Genomic DNA, 24,991 nt, shown 5'->3' with positions numbered 1-24,991 from the left:
CACCCACAATCTCCTAACAAAAGAGAATAACAGAATTAAGAAATGAGAGTAATTTTTAATTAACATTAGAAGAGATTCAGTATTACCATAGAGGATTATTTCACAACACTGTAAATGAACTATACTTCAATAAAGCTTAAAAAAAAAAATAGCGGAGTGTATTTTAAGAAGTTCCAAATGTTTCTCTCATCACTCTTTGAAGTTGGATCAGCAGATACTTTGGGAAAGTGATAGAATTACAGTTTGGAAGAAAAAATGCAGAATCATAAGTAAAGCAAGTTTGGACACTGCCTTGGTTTTAGGCAGGTAAAACCCCAAGCAGGGAATCCAGGGATTGAAACATGAGCATTCAAAGGGACGTGATGGACTCTGGTTTGACTTTGACCCAAATTGACCCATCTTGAAAATTCATTCCTTGGACTTATTTCTCCAAATCTTTATATGAATGACATTTCCCCCTAAACCTAGTTACATTAGATACTTCAATACAGTACTATTTGGTACTACTTATATTTTTTAAAAAAAATTGTGGAAGGATCTAATTGGGTGTGAGCTCTGTGGGTCAGGGGCACACAGATGCTAAGGTTACAGTTTCAGGTAGTCTGTCTGCTTGACATTTCTTTAGCTGTGATAGAGGTTTAAATAGTGTCAACCTTCTTGGAAAAAGAGGATAAGAAGAGTTAGGCAAGATAAGAGGGTCCGGCCCAAATATCCTTCACAAGGAATTTGATTCTTAGTATGAAAAATGCTAAGCCAGAAAGAAAAGACCAGCTATGCAGAGAAGAGGTTAATAGAATGCTCTATGTCGGTGGATTTCTGTGTTCTTAAAATTCACTTTTGGACACGTCTGTGGTTATGTAAATGTTGCTAATTCTAACCCAGTCATTAGGAGCAAGAACACAGCAGTTCTCAGCCATTAAAATGCTTATGCCCAGGACTCCATATTCATTAAGTAAGAAGCTCTGTGTCTGGGGGCCCGCATCTGGGTATTTTTATTTATTTATTCATTTATTTTTTTATAATTTTTTTTCCCCACTGTACAGCAAGGGGGTCAGGTTATCCTTACATGTATACAGTACAATTACATTTTTTCCCCCACCCGCATCGGGGTATTTTTAAAAAACGTCTTGTGGATTTGTGCAGCAAGGATTGAGAACAACTTTCATAGTAGATTACCTATTCTGTCAGGTCTGATTTAGAAAATAAATGAGACAGACATTGAGCAGAACATATTAACTATCTCAAGCTGAGTGCGGCGGCCAAAGCTACTGCCTAATTGGTTTTTTAAAAAGAATCCATTCACATTTCTCCTAAAATTAATAATGTGTAATTGCGTTTAGGTGAAAACAAAATCTCAAGAGATCGCTCTAATTATTTCCATGGTATTTATTTTTATGTCTTTTAATTTATTTTGAGGGTTTTGCATTGTGGCAATGGGATGCATATTGATTGCTATGGTGAAAAGTGAAGAATCTTCTCAGATGGAGACACCATCTGAGCACAGACAATAAAAGTCTTTTTTTTTGTCTTTGTTTATTTTACCATTTATAACTTTAGGAATTATGACATCTGATATCTAGAAGGCAATGAAGAGGAAAAATTGTGTTTTCATATTAGCTGTCTGCATCAAATCAAGCACGAATAAAAAGAAAATTGATTTCTTGGCTTGAAGTCTGATGGATATAGTAACCTGTCTCAAAAAGGAAACTAAGGAAAAATTTCCATCACCTATATGCCAACATCCGGCCCAAGGAAAATGTGCAAAATGAAAAAAAAAAAACCCACAATAAAATAAGTTGGGGGTTGGTGCTTAGTTGGTGTGAAAAATGAAAAGACTGTAAATACTTCTAAAAAAGATTTTAGATACCAAGCTAGAAAAAATGAGGATTTATGCATCACCTCCTTTGGCACCTTTGATGATGTGCATCACAGATTCTACTGGGGGAAACATTCTCATGAAATTATGTTTGGGATAGCAAATAAATGAATAAATAACTAAACAAAAGCAAAACGTAAGATATTGGAGGGATTTAAGAAATGTTTTTATGGCATACAAAATAATTGTTACAAAGTTAATTGTAAACAGAGTAAATAAGCACTGACCTATTTTTCCAGGCCCCATAAACCCTTTTCACCCACATCTTGCTTTATTTCTCTCTTGGGCTCCGGGTGGTCCCAGTTTTGAGGACTGACCTTGATCTCTATGGGAAGGACTGGCAGATCTCCCCAACATACTTAAGGCTTCCTTGATCATGGACTGACCCTAACCATTTATATCCATTCCAATAACTGTGCTGCTTCTTTTCGGCCAGGTTTCCATGACCTGGCTACTATCTTATTAACTTATTGGTGAAGTTCTTTTAGAATCAAGTCTCTACCTTTAAAAACAAAAGTTCTCTTGACAGTTGGGTGTCTTTCCCCAAATTAAACCTATTTGAGTAAGCAATTTTTATTTCTAAACAGATTGGAAATCTTTCAGCTGCAGCTAATTGTATGATATCTGGCCATCTTCTGCATAGAATAGAAGCTTAAATCAAGGGTCAGTGTTTGTTAATCCAAAAACTCAAAGTCTCCACTTAAAATTCAGCAAATGTTTCTGCATGGCTACTATAACTCTTGCACATAAAGACCTCAGAAATATTATCTCTGCAAGTAAAAGCACCGCAGTCTAGAGGAAGATAGACATGTGACTATGAAGTTTTAATGTATGTTAGGATAGAACTAAGCAAAATGAAGTGATCAGCTTTGACTGAAGGGAAGGAAAAAGAGAAGAACAAGGTATGAGCTGGAGCTCGAAAGGTTGCTAGACACCCAGGGGGTGAATGAAGATGGAGAAACTGGTTGAAAATTTCAAGGAAGAGATGGCAGTTTGCACTGCACAAAGGCTCCTTGGAGTGGGGAACACGTGCAATGATTCCACTCAGGGATATCTCGATTCTCCAGAGTTGAGGGGTAGGTGAGTATACTTTGCCTTCAACTCTCTGTGCTTTGAGTTAAGGTATCTACTTTTCATTCTCTTTTCAAAGGATGTATATATACTGCTCTTCTCGGCATTTAGAGGCCTGTATGCAATAGGAAGAGCTTCTTGATTCAGTGTAACATACCAAAATCTTTTAGGTCTGTCAGTCTAAGAGGGAGTGAAAGACACTTTGGAAAATATCTTACTTGTCTTTCTCCATAGAAAGAATTCTCAGGGGAGGAGTCTCCGAGGGAATTTATACTGGGCGGCGGGGATAGATGCTATAGAGTAAAAGAATTGTATATTTAGAAACTGTGACAGTTATTAAGCTATTATTTTATAGACCCAAATACACCCTGCCATTTTCAATAATAAGATGGATAAAGTGATACCTTCTGTTGATGTCATTCAGCCTCTTCCCTAAGTTCCAACAATGTTTGCTCAAAAAATCCATGTACGAAGTAGCCGTATTGACAGCAATGGAGGTCAGGCATGTGTTCAATGGTATAGCTTTCCTTCTCACAAAGACTGACCTAGTTACCACCACCATGGAGCGCCAACTCTGCTAATACCGGAGATCGACTATGAGTTTCTGATAAAATAACATCCCTTTCAAGCAGGGGATAATTTACTCACCTAGTACACTGATTATATTGGAGTCCTATCATCATAAAGCGTGCCTCAATTGCTTTCCCCAGAACAGATGAAAATCTGCATATGGATTTGATTTCTCTGTAATTCTTCTGCCAGTACCGTCACCCATGGACCCATGAAATGTTTCTTTATTGTCACATTCTCCTACTTAACATTGCTTCTGACTACTAAACTCACTTTCCAGCAAAAGCAATGCAAAAGAACTATTCCTATGGAATTCACTAGTTTTACCACGGACTCCACTACCTAAAAGCAACTAGCCTAATAAAACAATGGACTGGACACTGAAGATTCAGTTAGGGTACCAGTTGGGAGGAAACATCCTAAAGCATTGAGATCTTATAAAAATTGTATATGCTTTGAATTACTGACAAGTATTTCTTCAGCATTCATTCTCTACAGGTGCTAGAAATAAGAGCAGAAATGAGAAAGATTCCTTTCATAGTGACATTTTATAACCCATTTACATATTTTTTTCCTGTCACCGTAATTTTGAAATTGTCTTTGGGTTTGGGTATTATTTTCTAAAATAGAACGACAAGCTTCCCCATGGGCACATAGAAAAACTGCATTGAACTGGAAGTTTAATTGAAGGATATTTTCAAAGCTTCATGTCACTGAGCCTATGTATATGAAAGAAGGATATTATGTTGGTTAATTAATATTAGTAATTAATATTGTGCTGAATGATCCTGATTATCAAGATGTATTTGGCCTTCTGCCACACAGTAGTACAGGAAATACTATGTAAGAAATTCAGGGAATTCTCTGGGGAGTTTTTCGTGTTTCCATATTGAATAGCAAAATTTAATGGAAGCCTGCAGCAACCGAAGAATGGCAAAATAACTTAGCATTCAGATCCTCTAGCAATAAAAGTTTGATGCTAAATAGCCAATGGGTGAACTCTGCTAGTTATTAGCTGGTATTGCTCAGTCCTAAAGATTTCCTACTCTACTCCACCTTGTGCTACTGGGGCTGAGACTGTGAGCTGCATGTCTCTTGCCAGCTCGATCCCTGACAGACTGGAAGAACAGGGGTTGCTCCCTCTTGCTTATTTCAACAACTGCTCATTACCCTCAGAAAAGAAGTAGAGCTCAGCCTCCAGCATTGCTTTTTTGTTTTGTTTTGTTTTGTTTTTTTTGGAAGAGCAGCACTGTTTTTAATGAGTTTTAGTCCAGAACACAAATCGAGGTGCCAGTTTTTGCCTAAGTGGTAGAACAATGGTAAACAATGGCTTTTTCTCCCCCCATTAAGGTAGTTACAAAAGTGTATCAGATGGACAGGATGAGACATTTGAATCTGTCTTTTGAAAAGCACCCAGAAAGCTAGTCATAGTGTTGCAGTTTAAAAGGCTTTCCATGTACCCTTTGCCCCACACCCACCCTATTTATTGATGCAAACTCTGGAACTTTCTTGATTTTTCTGGCAAAATTTCTCCTTTAAGAGCTTTGGCGTGCAAGGGTCATTTTGGGTTTTTTTTTTGGGGGGGGGGGGTTTGTTGCTGATGTCCTTGAACTTTCCACCACTGGATGCGTAAGAAAGCCAGCATGATTCTTTATGGCTTCTTCTGAGGAACTTGACGGGTTGCACTTCAGTGTATGCCTGCAGCCCATACTCTCCTAGCTCCCAGCTGCTCCCAGACAGCTTGTAGCCTCCAGCATTTTTATCACACTCCCAGAATCATCACTGTCTTTCCCTCTAAGAAGTTTCAACAAAAGTGGGCTACATTCCCCCCACGGAAGCCTGTATCTAGTTCTGTAAAATCCTGCTGAACATCTGAAATATCAGGACCAGTTGATGAGAGCCCCCTATGTAGAGGTTTGAGTTCCTGCTCCATGAGCCCCCTTTTCTAATATCAAAGTACCAGAAGTACCTATACTAGTTAAACAATACCCACCCCCACCCCTACCAAAAGTCGGAGTCCACTTCTGTGAATACCCTCCAAATGCAACTGGGTTATGATATCACTAGCAATTTCTTATTCTTCCCAGCCCTAGAGGGGGTACTGCTTCCTCCAGTTCTTATACCTGTATCTTTCAGTTTCTTTTTTCACTTTTAAACTCTTTTATCTGTTTAACCTATTATTTGCATTACATTATTTATATTAAGATAACTGATACAGTTTCTGTTTTCTCTCACGAAATCCTTATGGCTGATATGAAACACAGACACACACACACACCTCTATAATTTTCAATAGTAAACTACAGAAAATAAAGTTCTAGGATTTTCCTGGTGCCCTGTTAGGGATCCGGTGTTGTCACTGCTGTGGCTCAGGTTTGCTCTCTGGCCCAGCAACCTCTGTGTGTAGTGAGTGCAGCCAAAATAAATAAATAAATAAATAAATGAGAAAAGAGAAGAAAAATCATGGGTTGTTTTTCTGACATAAAATTTAAAAAAAAAACTAGTAAGTAATTTTAGAGTATACTTTGAAGATGTAAGACAGAGGAAAGTACCAGAAATACTTGAGATGTATTTAGATTTCACACTCTTTACAGATGAAAACATATACATGCACATACTCAAATTGTTCCAAATATAAGTTTTTCTACAATAGAAGCACACATTCATTTTTTTCTTTGTTTCTTTTTCTTTTCTTTCTTTCTTTCTTTTTTTTTTTCCCCCGCTACGCATGTAGTACATGGAAGTTCCCAGGCCAGGGGTCAGAGCTACAGCTGTGACCTACAGCATAGCCACAGCAACACTGGATCTGAGCCACATCTGCGACCTACACTGCAGCTTGTGACAACAAGGGATCCTTAACCCACTGAGTGAGGCCAGGGATCAAACCCAAATCCTCATGAATACTATGTCAGGTTCTTAACTCACTGAGCTGCAATGGGAACTCTGCACACATCCATTTTCAAATTCACATGAAAAATGACATTCCTGAGTTGCACTAGTAAAATGCTGTGTGCTCAATAGCCAAATTTGCAGACCTAGATCACTAGCTTTCTTACTCTACTGGCCTCTGATGATAGAACAGCCTCTGAATAGAAAGTTTGAGCCATATGTGGCAATTGCATGATGCCTACGATCAGAATACTTAGTGGTATTTCCATTTTTCACCTTTGTTCTGACTTTACATGTGCCCACAAGACTGACGGAGGAGGGAAGCTCAGCTCTCCCACTTCGATCCCACAGTGATAACAGTGTACTCAAAGAATTATTCTGGATGGAAAATGGGAGCACAGCAGCGCTGGAGCTTTTTTAAAAATTTCTTTATTTCTGAACTCTGATACTTTCCCAGGAATTTTGATTTTTAGCCTTATACCACTCCGATTCAGCAGTTCCTCTGACATCACGTCTGTCTCAACATCTGAACACATTTGTATGTCTTAGCCATGATTTGCTGCTCTCTTAGGATCCATGCCTCACTCCCTAGTCTTTGCCCCAAGGTTTTTGGTGGATTATGTCTGTCTTGACACTTAGCACTGACACTATTGCCTTCACTTGGTGACTGAGAGGAGAAAATGAATACTTGTCAGCCATCAGTTCTGTTTCTGCATAAGAGGTAAAAGTGTTGCAAAAGAATGTCATCCCCAACTTAACAATAAGAAAAAGGCGTAATTAAAGAAAAACATATTTTTGCCTCATCGAAGAGCTAGAGTCACCCTGAAACCACGCAAAATGATTTCAACTGGTGACGAAACATGTTGAGGAGAGACAAGATATGTGAACTGTCTCAGCTTTGGCAGATTATGAGAGGGAAGGGGGAAAGCTGTAAAACTCAGTAAGAGGGAAACAGCTGGAATTTTAACGAATTGATAAAATTATAACAAATTGATTAAACTACATGTGGGCTCTGAAGAGCTCAGGATTCCTGAGAATCTAAGACACAGACGAACACATGACCACTTCTCAGCTCCTTTCCCCAGGCCTCCACTGGACACCCACGCAAAGACTGAGAGACCTGGCTCAGCCTGAGGGTGAAGGAGGGGGTCCCTGGAGAGGCCCCATTTGTGCTGCTAAGCACAGGATGTTAACTGGCCGCTGGTGAAGGAAGGGCAGAAAACCTGCTCAGACCACAGATCTTTCTTGCCCATTTTTTGTTTTTTGTTTTGTCTTTTTAGGGCTGCAGCCGCGGCATGCATAGGTTCCCAGGCTAGAGGCCGAATCCAAGTTGCAGCTGCCAGCCTATGCCACAGCGACAGGGATCTGAGCCATGTCTGTGACCTACACAACACTGGATCCTTAACCCACTGAGTGAAGCCAGGGATTGAACCTGCATCCTCATGGATACTAGCTGGGTCCGTTACTGCTGAACTAAGACAGGAATTTCGACAGATCTTTCTTTTATATGAAGAAAAGATATCAACCACTGGGAAATGGGAGGTGTCGGTCGGTCTGCAAACCACCTCCGGAAATTCCCAGCTCCCTTAACAGAGGGCAGTGAGAGACAGAAGAAAAAGGCAGACCACCTCTGACTGGTAGGTGGGGTTTTAATAAGCTCGGGAATTTATAAGGGAGCGTGTCTTAGGAGGCTGCAAGAGGCACAGATCTCTATGCCTGGCTCACCAGAATCCTGAAAGTTTGTGTAGATGCTTTAGCTGGGTTCAGTCCCATAAGCCCTCCTGCTGATCTCAAGAGCATCTCACGCTCTAGCTCCCCAGGTTAGATCCTTGGGGCAACTCCCACTGTGGGAACGAATGGTGGGCAGACTGCACATGCCAAGGACGAGGAAGGGGTGAGGAGCCTGAGTGCCTGGGTCCAGCTCAAAGGTCAAATCAGTGGTCACATCTTCTTGATGACGTCCTCGAACAAGGGGAAGCATTTGCTCCTCCACTCCCATCCCTGCCTTGACACCAGACAAAAATGAGCTGCCCCTGGGAGAGGGAAAAGAACTCTGCCATCAAACTCCATGCTGTACTGATAGTAGGCAAAACCCCGCATTACGAATCTGGAAGCTTATTCTGCTTCCCCCCCACCCCGAAATTAAAAGGGCCCTGCTGTTTCTTTGTTCAAGGAAAAGGACTTTTCTTGAAAACCGCTTTTGTTTGGGGGAAATAGTTATCTTTCTCCCTATGGATTGCTTTGTACAAGGACACAGCTACAGAAAACCCTTTTTCATCACTGCCATTTCGGCTTCGTGAATCTGGTAATTTGTCTTTCCTGAGACTCCAACAGATCCGCATCCTCACTGTTATTTCTAGATTATTGTGACATTTTGTTCTTGACAGTAGTTGTCTTGGGCCTTGTTGATTCCAGGATGGAAATAACATTTGTATTGTACTTTCTCGGTCTACTCTGTTCTCTGCTTTGCCAATCCTACACGCAGAAATTTTGTTTTGATGTTTCCAGAAACCCTCATATCATCTAAATTACTTTAATAAAACAAAGTCATGAGAACAAGACATTTTATGAATAATTTGATAAATGAGGTTCTGGATATAGCATTGCCAATGGATATTTTATACATCAGTTGTCCTTCTTTGATTAGTTATTCCTTTGGGGGACATATGGGCTACTTTCCTCCAGATAATGATCTTCTAGAATTGAAACCATATATTTTTGTTCTTAGTTTACTTTTTGAAGAATTTCAATGTGCTTTGCTTTTAGTGTTTTTTTCTGTTTCTTAGCAGTTTTCCCTTAAATTATAAATTCAGTCATGCATCTCTGATTGTTAAAAAAAATTTCCAGAAAACCTTTTTTCTTCTTCCCCTCCAACAATTTGCTCTCCTATCTATTTCAGTTTGTCGTCACACTTTTATTTTTTATTTATTTTTAAATTTCTTTTTATTAGAACAGACACACCTTCCTTTCCTTCTACTCTTTTCTTTCTTCTCTATAAGGACAAAGAGCTACTTGTTTTTGTTTTATTTTTGTTTGTTTGTTTTGTCTGTCTTTTCTAGGGCCGCACCCACGGCATATGGAGGTTCCCAGGCTAGGGGTCCAATCGGAGCTGTAGCTGTCAGCCCACACCAGAGCCACAGCAACGCCAGATCTGAGCCGCGTCTGTGACCTACACCACAGCTCACATCAATGCCGGATCCTTAACCCACTAAGCAAGGCCATGGATCGAACCTGCAACCTCATGGTTCCTAGTCAGATTCATTAACTACTGACCCATGACGGGAACTCCTGTTGCCACATTTTTAAAACTCTGGTCTAATTTGACATTTTCAATTTCTAGACTGTCTTCATTCTACTACTGTTTGACGTCCATCCTTATCACCTGTTACAAGCTGAAACATGCTGTCCCCCACCCCAAATTCACATGTCAAGCTTCTAATCCACAGGGCCTTAGAATGTAAGTATTTGGAGATAGAGTCTTTGAAGAAGTTAATTCAGTTAAAAAGAGGTCATTAGAGTGGTCTTTTATCCAATCTGACTGGTGTCCTTAGAGGAAATTAGGACACAACCATGTACTGAGGGAAGACCACGTGAAAATAGTGGGAGAAGACAGCCATATACAAGCTAAAGAGAGAGAGAAACATATCCTGCAGATATCATAATCTCAAACTTCTAGCCTCCAGAATCATGGTAAAATAAATTTCTGTTGTATCATGTATGGTCCTGGGTATTATGTTACAGCAGCCTTAGCAAAGTAATATACCACCCCACACCCTAGGAAGTGACTACCAGTGATCTCATATCCGGTATAATGATAGAATTGGAAGACAGGGACTTCAAGTAAGACTAGTGAGTTAAAGTCCTATTTCAGTCACTTAATGAGCTCTGAAACTAACTCTGGGTACACATTTCATCTTTCTGAGCTTCCATCTTCAAACTTCTAAAAAAGGGGGTAATAAATACTTATTTTAAAGATTAAAAAAGGTAATATATTGAAAATGCCTTGCATAGTACTAAATAGTAATGAAATTCATGATATATTTATTTACTATAGTCTAACCAGAAGGTTTCTTTAACTCAGCAGACTAGCGCTATATTTCATGACATAAATAAAAGGTGATTTATTAGCTAATGTTTTTTCTCAAAACTTCCATAGACTGTTTTCTATTATCCTTCCAGTCAGGCCCTACCCCCCTAAGAGTCACTGCTCATATTTCAGCAAGAAAAATAGAAATAATCAGATCAGAATACCTTAATTTTTTCAAAACTACATTTGCAAACACACATGCATCTACACTCTATCCTTTTTCTCCACCCAGGTATAAAGGAAGGCCCATCTCTCCGAAGGGCTTTGGACCTCAAATCTCAAGAACCTCTGGCAAAATTTCCGTCACTACCATGTCTCTTCCTCTGTCCATTGTCATTCTCAATAGTGTACAAAAGTTCTTTAATATCCTCTAGCTTTTTTTAAAAAAAATTAAAGAGTTCCTATTGCGGCTCAGTGGTAACGAATCTGGCTCGTATCCATGATGATGTGGGTTTGATTCCTGGCTTTGCTCAGTGGGTTAAGGATCTGATGTTGCCATGAGCTGTGGTGTAGGTTGCAGATGCAGCTTGGATCCAGTGTTGCTGTGGCTGTGGTGTAGGTCGGCAGCTGTAGCTCCGATTCGACCCCTTGCCTGGGAACCTCCATATGCCACAAGTGAGGCCCTAAAATACAAAAAAAAAAAAAAAAATTTTACCTTAAACATTTAATTTCCCTAGTACTAAGACATACTAACCCAGTAGAAAGTTGGGAGATTCCCCACATTGTAGGAGGACCATTCTTTAGATTATTAGTTATAATACATGACCTCTTTGTCATCTAATCAAGGGCATCACCCTTTAGTAAGTATTTAATGCATGTCTCTTTTATGTGCTAAGGTCTTTGTCAGGTGCTTTCATCCTTGTTTAGATGCTACAGATGATCAATTGATCAATGCATAGACCAGGACTTAAAGGAGCTCAAGACTGAGTCAGAGAGACAGACAAACCTACAGATATATTTAGCCAAAGCAGACTGGTATCAAGAGCTAAATCCAGTGATAACAACAACAAAATGAGCTGTGAAAGTGTGAATATGTATGATTATAATGGTGTAACTGCTACTTGTTCTAGGGAATTAAATCTAGGGAGTATTTTTAAAGCTGGTCAGAATCCAGCTTTAAATATGAAAAACAAACAAGAAATAGAGAGGGCCTCCTCTACCATTCCATCCAATTCCTAGAGCAGGAATTTCTCTGGTTTCTGAGTTTACCTCCTTTCTTAACCCTGGGCTTTCTGTCTTTCTGAGCAAGCTTCAGCCTTGCAATCACCAGCAGGCAGGCAATCTGCTGTTCATTCCTGAAGCTCCAGAGACCTGCCTTCTGCCTGGACTATTTCTGGGCTGCCAAGTTGGCAAGGCATTTGGTCTGCAGGCATGTGGGTCGGGGCAGCCTTCTTAGCAGGATGGCCCAGGGGAGGCTTGGGGAATAGAAGGGAAAGGAAGCCCCAGCAGCAATTACAGCCAAGAAGTCACTCCAAAGAGTGTAATTAATCCATAGCTGCAGAGCGAGGCAGGCCTGCCGTCCCTGGAATGTTTTGCCTCAGGTTGGTACCTAACCAGGATTCCCCTGCACCCAAGACACAGGCTATAGGAGAACCAAGGAAATGCTGTGGATCCTGTAGAGTGCTTGCAAAAGAGTGAGTACAGAACAAAAGGATTATGAGGCTTTCTAAAAGTCCCTGATACTCTGCTCTCCTTAAAAGAACTGGTCATCTGATAATGTGTTATAAACCATAAACTCCCATTCCTATGAGAAAAGTAGTGATATTACCACCATTTTTCCAGTGATGAGGTTGAGGCTGGGAGAGGGTCAGGAACTTTCCTGGAGTCACACAAGTTATCACAAAGCAGAGCCAGGACGTGCTCATAGGCCTTCTAACCCCAGATCTCATGGTTCTTCCACAAGAGGACTTCTTATCCACATTTAAGAGTCTAGAAACTAGATGTGGGCTGCTAGAAGCTGGGTGTTCCTTCTGCCTTCTCCACCTCTGCCTTGCTTAGTTCCTGAGTCAGTACCTACTCCCCACAGTGAGCCCTGCCCACACCAGAGAAGGGTTTAAGAGGAATAAAGTTGTGCTGTATGTGCAATGGGATACTACTAAACCATACAAGAGAATGAAATAACGAACACTGTTTGCAGCAACATGGATGGACCTAGAGATGATTATACCAAGGGAAGTAAGTTGGACAAAGACAAATATGATATCACTTACATGGAGAATCTAAAAAAATGATAAAATGAACTTATTTACAAAACAGAAATAGACTCACAGACATATAAAACAAACTTATGGTCACCAAAGGGGAAAGGGGGGTGTAAATTAGGAGTTTGGGATTAAAACATACACACTATTATATATAAAATAGATAGTGAGGAGTTCCCATCGTGGCTCAGTAGTTAACAAACCCGACTAGTATCCATGAGGATGCAGGTTCGATTCCTGGCCTTGCTCAGTGGGTTAAGGATCTGGCGTTGCTGTAAGCTGTGGTGTAGGTCACAGATTTGTCTCAGATCCCATGTTGCTGTGGCTGTGGTGTAGGCCGGTAGCTACAACTCTGATTTGACCCCTAGCCTGGTAACCTCCATATAGAGTGGGTATGGCCCTAAAAAGATAAAAGAAAAAAAAAAAGCCAAAAAAACCAAAAAGGGCCTGCTGTATAGCACAGTAACTACACCCAGTATCTTGTAGTAACCTATAGTGGAAAATAATCTAAAAAATATATACATATAGATTTAGATAGACAGATTAAGCGAATCACTTTGTCGCATACTTAGAACTAACAAAACATTGTAAATTAACTCTATTTCAATAAAAAAATTAAAAAATCAGTTAAAACATCTTGTTTAAGCTTCTAGGCACTCTAAACGGCAAATCTTACTCCATACTTTTGCCCCGTCTTTGTTCCCCTTCATATCCCCACCCCAGACTGCCTGGCCCCCACTTGCCCCTGTATGCCCCTTGCCCCCTGCTTAGTTTGAACTTGTTAAATTTTTCACCAGCTTGTTCTCCTTGATCAACTGGCCTTCTGTGGCAGGAACCATGCTGCTTGTCTAGTGTTCAAAATAACTACCTATAGGAGTTCTCTTCTGGCACAGTGGGTTAAGGATCCAGCATTGTCACTGCAGCAGCTTGGATCACTGCTGTGGCACAGGTTTGATCCCTGGCCAGGTAATTTCCACATGCTTCAGGTATGGCCAAAACAAACAAACAAATAAACTAGAGAACCACCTAACCTGTCAGCTCTTGCTCTTGGGTTGGGGTATGGTATAGTCTCCCTCACACACACACACACACTCACACTCACACACACATTCATGTCTTCTGTTAAATCTCTCTCTAAATCCTTTATGAAGCAGCGTAAGTACAGGTTAAGAACACTGGTTCCTATCCTGTCAGGTTACTAATCTCTGTACTTTAGACCATTTGTCCCTAAGATGGGGATGATAGTGGCATTGAATTTAATTGCTGTAACTATCAAACGAGTCAACCCATTGATGCCCTTAGCATTTGGTGCACAGTTAACACTCAAACATATGCTGTGGTTTTGATATTTTAGTAGCATTTTAACTATTACCTATTTCCTGGAGTATCTCTTAACCTCACATTTCTGTGCCTTCCTTATTTTGTTCCTCATGAATTGAATGTTTTTACTACCAAACTGCATGAGTCCAAATCCTACTCATTCTTCATAAAGCCATCAGTCATAAAAGAATTCCAAACACTGGAATCTAACAACTATTCATTGACATCCAGTCTGTGCCCGGCCGGATGGTAGGTGGTAGAGATCCAGGGGTCAAAGAGGATCCCCCCTCAACCACTGCTGCCCGTGGTCCCTGTTTGTTTGATGCTCTTTTCTTCACTGCCACATTCTCTGGCCTATTAAAGCACGGCAGAAGTTACATTTTGTTTTATGTTACTTAGTCTTTTACATATTTGGACCAGGAGGCATTAGGTGAAAAGGAGTAGTAATAGTGACTGCTGCATCCCCATGGCCTTACACAGCACACAGTGCAAAGAGGGGACTTAGCGTTTGTTGGATCAACAGCTGAATGAATGTATGCATGCAGAAGGGTGCTTGCTGTTGTCCACGTGAGTCCTCCTTGAGCAATGAGGTATCAAGGAAGAGGAAATACTTCTAAAGCCCTCTTTCTGTTGCTCTGACATTTATCCAGAGTGCACTATGCCAACACTCATCTTCCTTCCTAAGGAATCTAAAAGTAAAAAGCTCCTAATTCCACTGCCAAAGCATTAGCTTTGCTTGATGGATGTTGTAGTGTTAGGTTGGTTTAAAAATTTCAAGTGTCTGTCTTTAGCATGCCCCAAATCTGATCTTCTTAGAGAAAAAGAATAAACAGCATTCCAGTCTATCCTTTCTTTTAGGATGATTATTCTTCAATCCTCTCTCCTTGTCAGAAAGTTTTTTACAAATCTGAGAATAGCTTAAAGCCCCTGTCAGACCTTAATCTGAATAGCAGAGGAAAATAATTTATACCATGAATTGGACTTATCTATTTGTCAGTTACCTATTAATCATAACTAAAAGCATGATTAAGCTGTCACTAAGAAGCCCGCTAAAACCCTGTAATTGTACTAATGCATTCTACTGTCATTTCTTCAAAAACACATTATCCAAAGGAGTGTAAAGTCCAGAAAGAACTATGGAACTTTAGATCAATTCACTCTTTTTGCAGAAAAGAATACTGAGGAACAAAGAGTTAAAGACTCTGAAGCTGTCTGTGAACAGAAGATTGAATATAAATGATTATATACAAAGATCATATGTTAATATCTGAATACCAAGAAACATACCATTAATATTTAAATGATGATTAACAACTGCAGAAAATATGTGTAATGTTTATGGCAAAAAAGCTAACTAAAAAATTATGAAGAGCCTGTACAATTCAATAATAAAAAAGACAAATAAATCTAATAAAAATAGCAAGATTGTAGACAGATATTTTAGAAAAAAATACAATTAATTTATAACATTCACGGGAAACAGAAAAAGACAAATGAATATTTTCCTACTTTTCAGAGTAAAACAAGATGAATAAGTTGGATGATATCTCATGCAAACAAAGGTGTAGGGTGGCTGACACACGCTCATTCTCATCCTCTAGGTGTGGAAACGTAGCTACTAGCACAGTCATGTCTGAAAGGCAGTTTGGAAATTTTAAATGTATTTAACCTCTCATCTTTCAATTCCAATGTGAAAAACTTGTCCTTTAACTGTACTCACCAATGTTCACAGTTTTATATACACACACACACACATACACACACTTATATATATAAACATTGTTTAACCAAAAATAGAGTAAAAAGAAACAATCAAAATGCCTGTCAATAAGTGATTATGTGATTATAATTATTGGTGAATCCATACAATGCAATTCTTTTAAAAATGTATTGATTCATTTAAAGATAAACAGAGCCTATTTTTATTAATATCGATGTTAATAACATTGCATGTTAACAACATCTTAATATTATAATGAAAATAGTGCTGACTTTGTGGAGCCTTTCCAATCTGACTTTTCTTTTTTGGACTGCACCTAAGGAATGCAGATGTTCCCAGGCCAGTGAATGAACCTGTCCCACAGCAGTGACCTTAACCACTAGGCCACCGGGAGTCCCATGAGCTTAGCTTTCTCTAGAAAGCATGTAATTTTCAGGACAGAGGTTAAGTTCTTCCTTCTCTGAATTCATATACTTCTTATACAGACTGTAACACATTGCTATGTTTTCTTGTTCGTTGTTGTTTTGTTCCTTTTCTGTCTTTTTTGAAGGACTGTAAGCCTCTAGAGGTCAGGCCTCTTTATTCATATCAATAAATAAAAAGGCATGGTACCTGACATGGTATCTAGAATGTAGTAAGAAAATATGTTTGATGAATGAAATAAGAGCAGTCAGAAGGAAAACTCAAATTTGGACTTTCTAAGAAATTCTCCATAGCAGTTAAGAACATGGCTCTATATTAAGACTGCAATGTTTAACTCTCAGTTCTGCCTTTTACTAGCTCTATAATCTGGAGACAATTACTGAACTTTGCCATGTCTCTTTTTTAATCTAAAATAGGAATATGTTTTGTTGCTCCAAATTAAATGAAATATAACTTGTAAAGAGCTTATAACAGCGCCTAGCACATAGCAAAACTAAATACATATTATCATTCAAAATTTTTGTACTAGATCCATTCTGTCATTTTTCTCTTTTTTAACTTAAAAGTGGTAGAGAACTAAATTAGGTTATGTCTTTATTTACCCAACAATGGTATATTTTGTTGGCTTACTAACTGGCCACTGTAATCTTATCACTTTCTCTGCAAAGGAGCCTTGAGGCTTATTTTCCTGTTTTGGAAGCTAAACTTCTTCCATTTTCTTCTTCAGTTCATATTTTCGGTTTGTGCTTGGTTTCAATGAGGTAAGAGTTATGCTCCTGATCCTTGAATATCCATTCTTGTCTTGTAGGCCTGCTGCTCTTCAGGGCTCCGTTCATATATCATCCTTTTTATGTAGCTTTCCAAGAATGTCTTCTATGATTGTGCCTGAATTATAATGTACTATTGTTGTTTAGTTGTTCGTATTTCTCACTTGACTAAGCTTTTTCAAGCCAGTGATCTTATCTCATTATTCTGTTTAATCAGTGCCTAGAACAAGGTCTAATATAAAGATGCTATCTCTTAAAACATGTTTATAACATTGAATGATTTGTATTTTATGACTTGCAAAAATGTTTTAGTTAAATGGATTCTCAGTAGTTTCCTTTGTAGCTGTGATAAATGTAACTTGTTAAGGTTTTTTTCAATCATTTATTTATTCGATAGAAGTTTATTATACATCTACTAATTACACGCTAGACAAATCACTGTGAGAAAAACAAATATAATTCAAGGCATGGGCCCTGCCAGGAAGCAGCTCACGGATTAGTGGTGGAGACAAAGCAGAAGTGAGTAACATAATCAATAAGAACTATATAAATAATGTGTCCAAAATAAGAAGTAGAGAATGTGCTGTGAGTTAATAGATGGGAGCAGCAGTGCGCTGGCCATTATTTTAACAGCCAGCTCTCTGAGAGTAAAGGCCTCACTTTGCAGCATTTGCCAGTTTCCTGGTGTAAACACTCCCACCGATGCTGGTTTCAAGCTACAACTTGAGGTCATTGAATGTAAAGCTGGGAAAATAGGTATGTAATTTGATCTTGCTAGCCACTCTGGGCTGGCCCCAGCACACCCTGGGAGGGGAGAGAGAGTTTTGGATGGGGCAGGGTCTAGCCATTCTTTATGGAGGAGCTAAAAATGAAAATGAGTCTTGAAGAGTCTAATACAAATTAGATAATTTAAGGAAAATATGTTCCAGATTTGGAGACTGGTAAAAGGAAGGCATAGCTGCAGTAATGAATATTCACGGTAATGTACTCAGCACACAGGAAGTGCTCAATAAGTACATTTGCATACTTATTGAGTGAGTTTAAGGATAATTGAACATCAGTAAATTGGAGAAATGAGTCTGTGTAAGAAGAGACCTGAAAGAAAGGCTCAGATGCCTCTGTATTTTGTGGCAATCCACAGATCTCTCTCCTTCTTTACAATGATGCTTCTTCCTCCCTCTCCATCCCCAGAATCTTCATCAGCTTGGCTATGTGGGCTGAATGAGAAACTACTGGACATTTGCTTATTATTTTTGATTTACTCTAGTCATTATACAGATATCTAATAGTAAGACAGGATTAACAGAGACTTCTGAGAAAAGAGAAATTTTTAATTTTCAAAGGTGGAAAGAGTGGATTCTAAAAGCTGTAGATCTTCATAATAGCTTTATCTCTGTTAAGAAAAAATGCCTCCAGACATTGGATTAAATTATAGCATTTTTCTACAGGAGGGCTAGCTAAAGATCAACTTTTTTTTCTTACCTGGCATATAAATATGAAATTCTGTGGTTTGGTATGGGTTAGGAAGCTTTTTCTGTAAAGGGCCAGAAACGAAATATTTTCTATTTTGTGGGCCATATGGTCTTGGTTCAGCATTGCCACTGTAGCATGAAAGCAGCCATAGACTCTATGTAAATGAATGATTGTGGCTCTGTTCCAATAGAACCTTAAGTTCCAAGTAAGGTAGGAGATTTGGCCTATAAGCCACAGTTTGCATATTCCTTGCCTGGGACATCAAAGTATCTAGGAAATCTAGGTTTCTTTAAAGTTCATGGGATGGCACTAAAGATTTTTAAAAAATGCCAAAAATTCACAAGGACCACATGCTATAAAAATGGCGCAGTAAAAACAGTATAATCTATCTTCTCTAAGATGTTTTTTTCCAAACACTCTTCTTCCCTCCTTTATGTATAGGTTTTATGGTTTTGATGTTATATGCTATCATAATTTTGATGCTTATATACTTAAAAATTGATTTGACATGGATATTCCTTAACTCTTAGAATTGCTAGGAAGGCAATAAAAATCTGCCTAATAATCTTCCAAGCTAATGCTCACTTACTTATTTGATATTATACTCATTTCCTGGGAACATAGTGACTGAGGTGGAGATGGTGACAACTTCATCCATTCACCCACTGACAGACACTTACGTTGTTTCCCTGTCTTGCTCATTAAAATAATGCTGCTATGAACTTGTGTGTGTGTGTGGGGGGGGGGCGTCCATTTCAAGTTAGTGTTTTGTTTTCTTTGAATACATTCCCAGAATTGGAATTCCTGGATCATATGGCAGTTTTCCTTTTCATCTTTTGAGAATCCTCCAAATTGTTTTCCACAGTGGTCACACCAGTTTCCAATCTCCCTGGTGGTGTACAAGGACTCCCTTCTCTCCACATCCAGGCCAGCATTTATCTCTGGTCTTTGTGATGACGGCCTTTCTAACAGGCATGAGGGAGTATCTCATTTTTGGTTTGAATTTGCATTTTCATTATGACTAGTGATGTTGACCCCTTTTTTATGTCCCTGTTGGCTTTTCATATATCTTCTTGACAGTCACTACATGTAAAACCAATAACCACATAATTTATGAAGAAGTGTCAACCAACCTGTCAACAAATGCATGATGAAGAAGGAAAATGGGATCGTTGGCAGAGCCCTGTACCTGGGACATGGTTCCATTCATGTAGATGTGCAGGGCATTGTGCATACTGCTTTGAGAGGCATCTGCTATCCCAGTCAGTGGACTAGCAAATCCTGTTGGCAAAAAGAAAATTGAAAAAAAAAATTAGTTTGTCTTAATGATTGAAAATCTAAGTGATCTTCTCATTTGGTTTACAACTACAATTGAAAGCCTTACTCAAAATAATGAAATCAATGATAACATTCACTCTGTATTGGGATTCTTTACATTCTAGATGCCCAGTAGGTAGTTAATAAATCTTTATAGAGTTGAATGGTGTTAATCTGATCAAAATAGATTGATTAACAAGATGGAATAGGCTGAGCTAACCTGTGTTCCATTCTGTTGCTTCTGCCTATTATTCCTCCTTTAGATCCTTAAAAGTAATAAGACCTTTTTACAATAATCAGCACAGTCACTCTGGCTTCACTCTGTAACATCACTTGGAAACAAAGATTTCCAGTCTTTATGTGTCCCTTTGCGTTCCATTTCTGGTGGTTACTTTTAATATTTTCCTGGCTCCAGAGAAAGCATAAAATTTGTGACCTTCAACACTACAACTCATTTGCAACAGTCTGGAGGTTATCAGGTAATATGTGTGATTTTGCAAAATATGTATTTCATAAGCAGGACTCCATTAAATGACTCCATTCATTGCATTAGGAATAATAATTATAATGAGTTACTACTCTGAATGTTAATCGAGCTATTGCTTTTTACAACATAAGTCCTACAGCCTTTGTTAGTAAGTTTCTTGATTAGAAATTATCCCCTTTGGAAAGAAGAAAATACTGAGGCTCAGATAAGTTCTGAGTTTCCCAATCCTACACAGGTAGTGGTAGAGTTGGGATTTTAGCCCATATCAATTAGACTTCAACACCTGAGCTCTTGATGTTTTGTGTTCTTTCCTACTTACTCCCAGGGAAGAGGTAGCATATGATATCATGCTAGAATCCATTCAGGGAAAACATAAAACAGAAGTAGAACTCAGATTTAGAACCAAAGAAGTAGGAGTAACAGAGTTAAAGAGTAAGTAGAAGCCAACTAAAGGGAATACAGCCAAGGCATATTGAATTTCAAAATTCTGAAATATCAAGAAAACAGAAACTGTAAGACTATGATTTTTTTTTTTTTTTTTTTTTAGAAAAAGTAGGATAGAAACAGGGAAGGCATTAGGTCTTGGGCAGGGGAAATCTAGCTTCATTTCACACAATTAGGATTATTTTGTTGTCACCCTCTTCATTTTCAAAGTGTAACTCTTGATTTTCACATTTGATGCTTTAAGCCCTCCCACCACTGCGGCTCACAGTATTTCTGCCCCCTCAGCTGATGATTTTTTCCCTTTTTGAGCTTTTTGCACTCATTCTCAGAGACCAAGCCTGACTCCCTCCAGCATCTTAGCTCAAGGAAATACACTTCTCTTGCCTTTGAAACCTCTTGTCTATGACAACTTTTATGACTGAATATACAAGGCACTTACTATGTGCAGGAATTTTTCTAAAAGTTTAATATGATTAATTTCATATAACCATCAGAATGATTCTACAAATTAGGGAGCCTCATAATCTCCATTATGTAGATTTGGATAAAGGAGTTTAGAGAGCTTAGGTAACCTGTCTAAGATTAAAAAGCAAATAAGAGAAGTTAAGGTTGGAACACAAGTTTTATTCCAGAACTTAAGCTCTTGAATGCACTGGTTTACTGTCTTTCCTATTAGCAATAAATCACATATCATGGAAGGAAACGTTCAGCAGAGCAATGGTCTGTAAGCTTTTATCCTTGAGCAACACCAAATAAAAGTTTTAAAACCATGCTCTATGTATGCTCTCACATAATTTTAAGTAGATTCTGAATTGCTTTAGCCATAATTGTAAACAGTTTCAGAAGACAGAAGTTCAGGGATAGATGCTGCAAATAGCATACATTTTAAAATAAAAATTTAATATCACTTTATAAAAATGTATCCACCATAATGATTTGATAGTCATCATCATCCATATCAAAAGTACCTAAACAAACTTCTCTATTATAGTCTGAAGATTTATAGGCTTTCCTTTTTTCACTTCATCTTATGTTTTTATACTATTTTCCCATAGAATTATATGTAAATGTTATAAAATTATGCTTGAAATATTTCTTAAAAACTCATCAGTCTTTCAAACCTTTCTGCAACAAAAAAAGGTATAAAAATTAAAATTACTTTAAAAAATTTAATGTGGCCATTAATATAATATTCTGGATTATTATCATTAACATTTTTGGTAATATACAACTTATTATATGACATAAACAGTAAATATTTTACAAAATAAGTCATTAAATATATAAGTAAAATTTTATTGAAAGTTTACTTCTGAACATTTATGAAAGATTATGAATTAAAAAATATTGCATGTATTGATGGATGAATATTATTCACTGATAGAAAGGATAAGGCTTAGCACATTTTCTATTTTAAATTTTAAAAAATAAATTAAGTCCTTAAAGACTTCATTCTCATAAAAAAACTAGATGATAACAAAAGGATTTAATAGGAATTTCACCTAATTACTTGAACTCTTTTTTTAGTTATATATGCCAAAAATGACATAACTGATTCAGCATCAAAATAGTCTGATCCATCAGTGACAACTCAATCAAGAATTCTTCAATGAAAGCAATCTTATAAATTATGAATCTATTTACAAAGCACCTGACTTTCAAGACCTTTTTATCTATTCATTAAATTCATTCACTTCAGTGACACTGGCACTAATATTTTGAGTTCTCCACTTGTTTGGTACTTTGTGAGTTTTTGTTCCTTCTGGGAATGTACTGTGATAAGAATGGATTCAGTACTGGTCAGAGGTACGCTTTCTTCTGAAAAGTCAAAGGGAGATTGTGCAAGGGTAGGTGGTAAAGGCAAACCTTCAGGAATCTTCTCATTCAGATTCATTTTAGAAAAGTAGAGTTGGGAGGAAGATCTGGAAATAAGCTTCCTTAAAACTCTGTGCCCTGTACCCTTTAGAAAGTCAGTGAAATTATACTAGTGTGTCTATCCCAATTTGAAGATACTGCTGTAGAGAAGAGATCTTCAGAGCTAAGGCACCTGGGTTTAAATTCTGTGTTATTACAAAAGTAGTACATTTGTCAAGTTATATTTTATGAGCCTCAGTTTCTTCATTGTAAGAGAAAGAATAATTAATGCCCATTATCTAGTGTTCTGGTGAGGATTAATTTTCATAGCAGGTATGATGCACCTAATATAGAATCTGGCACAAAATGAATGCTTCCTGAATGGTAGCTATCATTTATATAAACTTGTTGCATTTGATAAACATGTGCCTATCATGAGAACTGCCAACCAAGAATATGGGGCATTCCCGTTGCAGAAAAGCCTCTTTTGCCACAAATTTCCACCACCAGGGTCCATCCCAGCCCCATACACCTCTTTCCTCTTGAACTTCACTTCTCTGCAGAAACCTGCCTCAGTCAACATTAGATACTTCTGGTTTATCCTAGAAACTAGCATCGCCGTTCTAAGAGTGTTTTCAGCAAGGCTAGTGTTCCTTTGCTCAACTTCTTTTGCTAACTTGCCAGATGCTGAACCTAGGGAAGTCTCCAATGTTCTTATGAAGGACATCTGAATAAGAAGCACATGGGGTTTGTCAGAATATATTGTGTTCTGTGCTCAGAAACAGTTCAAAGGTACAGGTTGAACAAATACCCAATCTCTTTGTAATAAGTACCAGATTGCTAATACAGACAATCTGAATACATTAACAATTTTAAATGAACTATGTCTATTATCTCTTAAAATAGACTGCAAATGTCTCAGAAGTATTTCCTAGTCAAAAACAAAGCATTGCACATCTCTGCATTTAAAAGAAAAGTAAATATAAAATACTTCTTGATGTGGTGTGTATACACAAACACACACACATAATGGAATACTACCCAGCTATATAAAAGAATGAAATTTAGCCATTTGAAGCAACATGGATGGACTTGGAGGCCATTATGCTAAGTGAAATAAGTCAGACAGAGAAAAACAAATACTGTACAATATCACTTATATGTGGAATCTAAAAAGTCCAATAAACTACTGAATATAACAAAAAAGAAGCAGACTCACAAATATAGAGAAAAAACTAGTGGTTACCAGTGGGGAGAGGGAAGGAGGGAGGGGAAATATTGAGGGAGGGGGAAAAAGCAATACAAACTATTAGGTATAAAATAACCTACAAGGAGATATTAGGGGAATGTAGTCAATATTTTATGATAACTATAAATGGAATATAACCTTTAAAAATTAGGAATCACTGTGTTGAATACCTGTAACATATAATATGGTACAGCAACTATACTTCAATAAAAAGAAATATCAGGCTTGAAAAAAAATACTTAATCCTTCACTAATATCCTCCTATGAAGACTGGGAGTAGGAAAGATAACATTTCTCTCCATAAAATCTACAAAGGACCTTTGAAGAGCTCTACTCTGCCACTTGCTAAGTGGCAAAATTGAGAAAATGTCATGGATGTGACAAATATAAAAATGTGAATAAATTATTTGCTATTTTACTTCTTTACACAATTCATTTTTTGGAGGCGTGGCTGGTAAATCCCCCCAAAAATAGAAATTACATCAGTAGCTTCTCTTGCTGAGAATTATTTTTCTTTTTTTTTCTTCTCTTGCTTTTTTTTTTTTTTATGGCCACCTCTGGAGCATATGGAAGTTCTCATGGACACTATGCTGGGTTCTTAAGCCACTGAGCTACAACGGAAACTCCTACTTGCTGAGATTTATTTCCTTTTGGAAGAGAAAGTCAATGAGGAAATTCCAGGCACAAATAATAATTATTTATACATCGAACTTTTCAAATATCATTCATGTACCTGATCTTATTGAATCCTGGGGCTACTTGTAATATGAATATTATCATTGTCCTAATTTTACAGATGAGAAGACCTAAGTTTATACAAGTTAAATAAAAGCACACCTAAATCCATGCTAGAAACAGAGGCCATCAAGGAATTGAATATAGCTCTGATTTCAAATCCCACACTCTTTTCTGTACCAGAGTAGGGTAGTATTTATACTGACTCGCTGACACACCTTGAAACTCTCTTTTATCCTGCACTATGAAATGAATTTACTGACTTGCTATTTTCATCCCTTAAATATCAGCAAGGCACAGAATGTGTTATTGCCTCTCTTGTCCAAGGATTCCCCATGGATGGAAAGTCTAATAAGCCAGCAGGGACCTTGTTAGCAGTCACAGATGCCAAAATGGCTCCAAGTTCTTTGTGAAGGGCAATGACAGTTGCCCAAATTACTCTGTGTTATGCCTTCAAGTCTGCGTGCTACATTCCTGTGGGAAATTAATAAACACAGTTTCAGGCTGA

The 24,991-nt window shown here is 38.0% G+C and overlaps 1 protein-coding gene across 1 annotated transcript in view; it reads right to left on the bottom strand.

The window, feature by feature from the left end:
• TYR (tyrosinase) overlaps positions 1 to 24,991 on the bottom strand; it is an 89,494-nt gene that overhangs the window by 32,173 nt on the left and 32,330 nt on the right. Inside the window, exon 3 of the mRNA XM_047753112.1 lies at positions 19,531 to 19,678. Coding sequence (XP_047609068.1) covers positions 19,531 to 19,678 — 148 coding nt within the window. The remainder of the gene's footprint in view (positions 1 to 19,530; positions 19,679 to 24,991) is intronic.

This window comes from Phacochoerus africanus, chromosome 11, assembly GCF_016906955.1.
Source record: "Phacochoerus africanus isolate WHEZ1 chromosome 11, ROS_Pafr_v1, whole genome shotgun sequence".
Lineage (NCBI taxonomy): Eukaryota > Metazoa > Chordata > Mammalia > Artiodactyla > Suidae > Phacochoerus > Phacochoerus africanus.
Note: the sequence above shows the minus strand (reverse complement) of the source record. Positions and strands in the feature narration are given on the sequence as shown.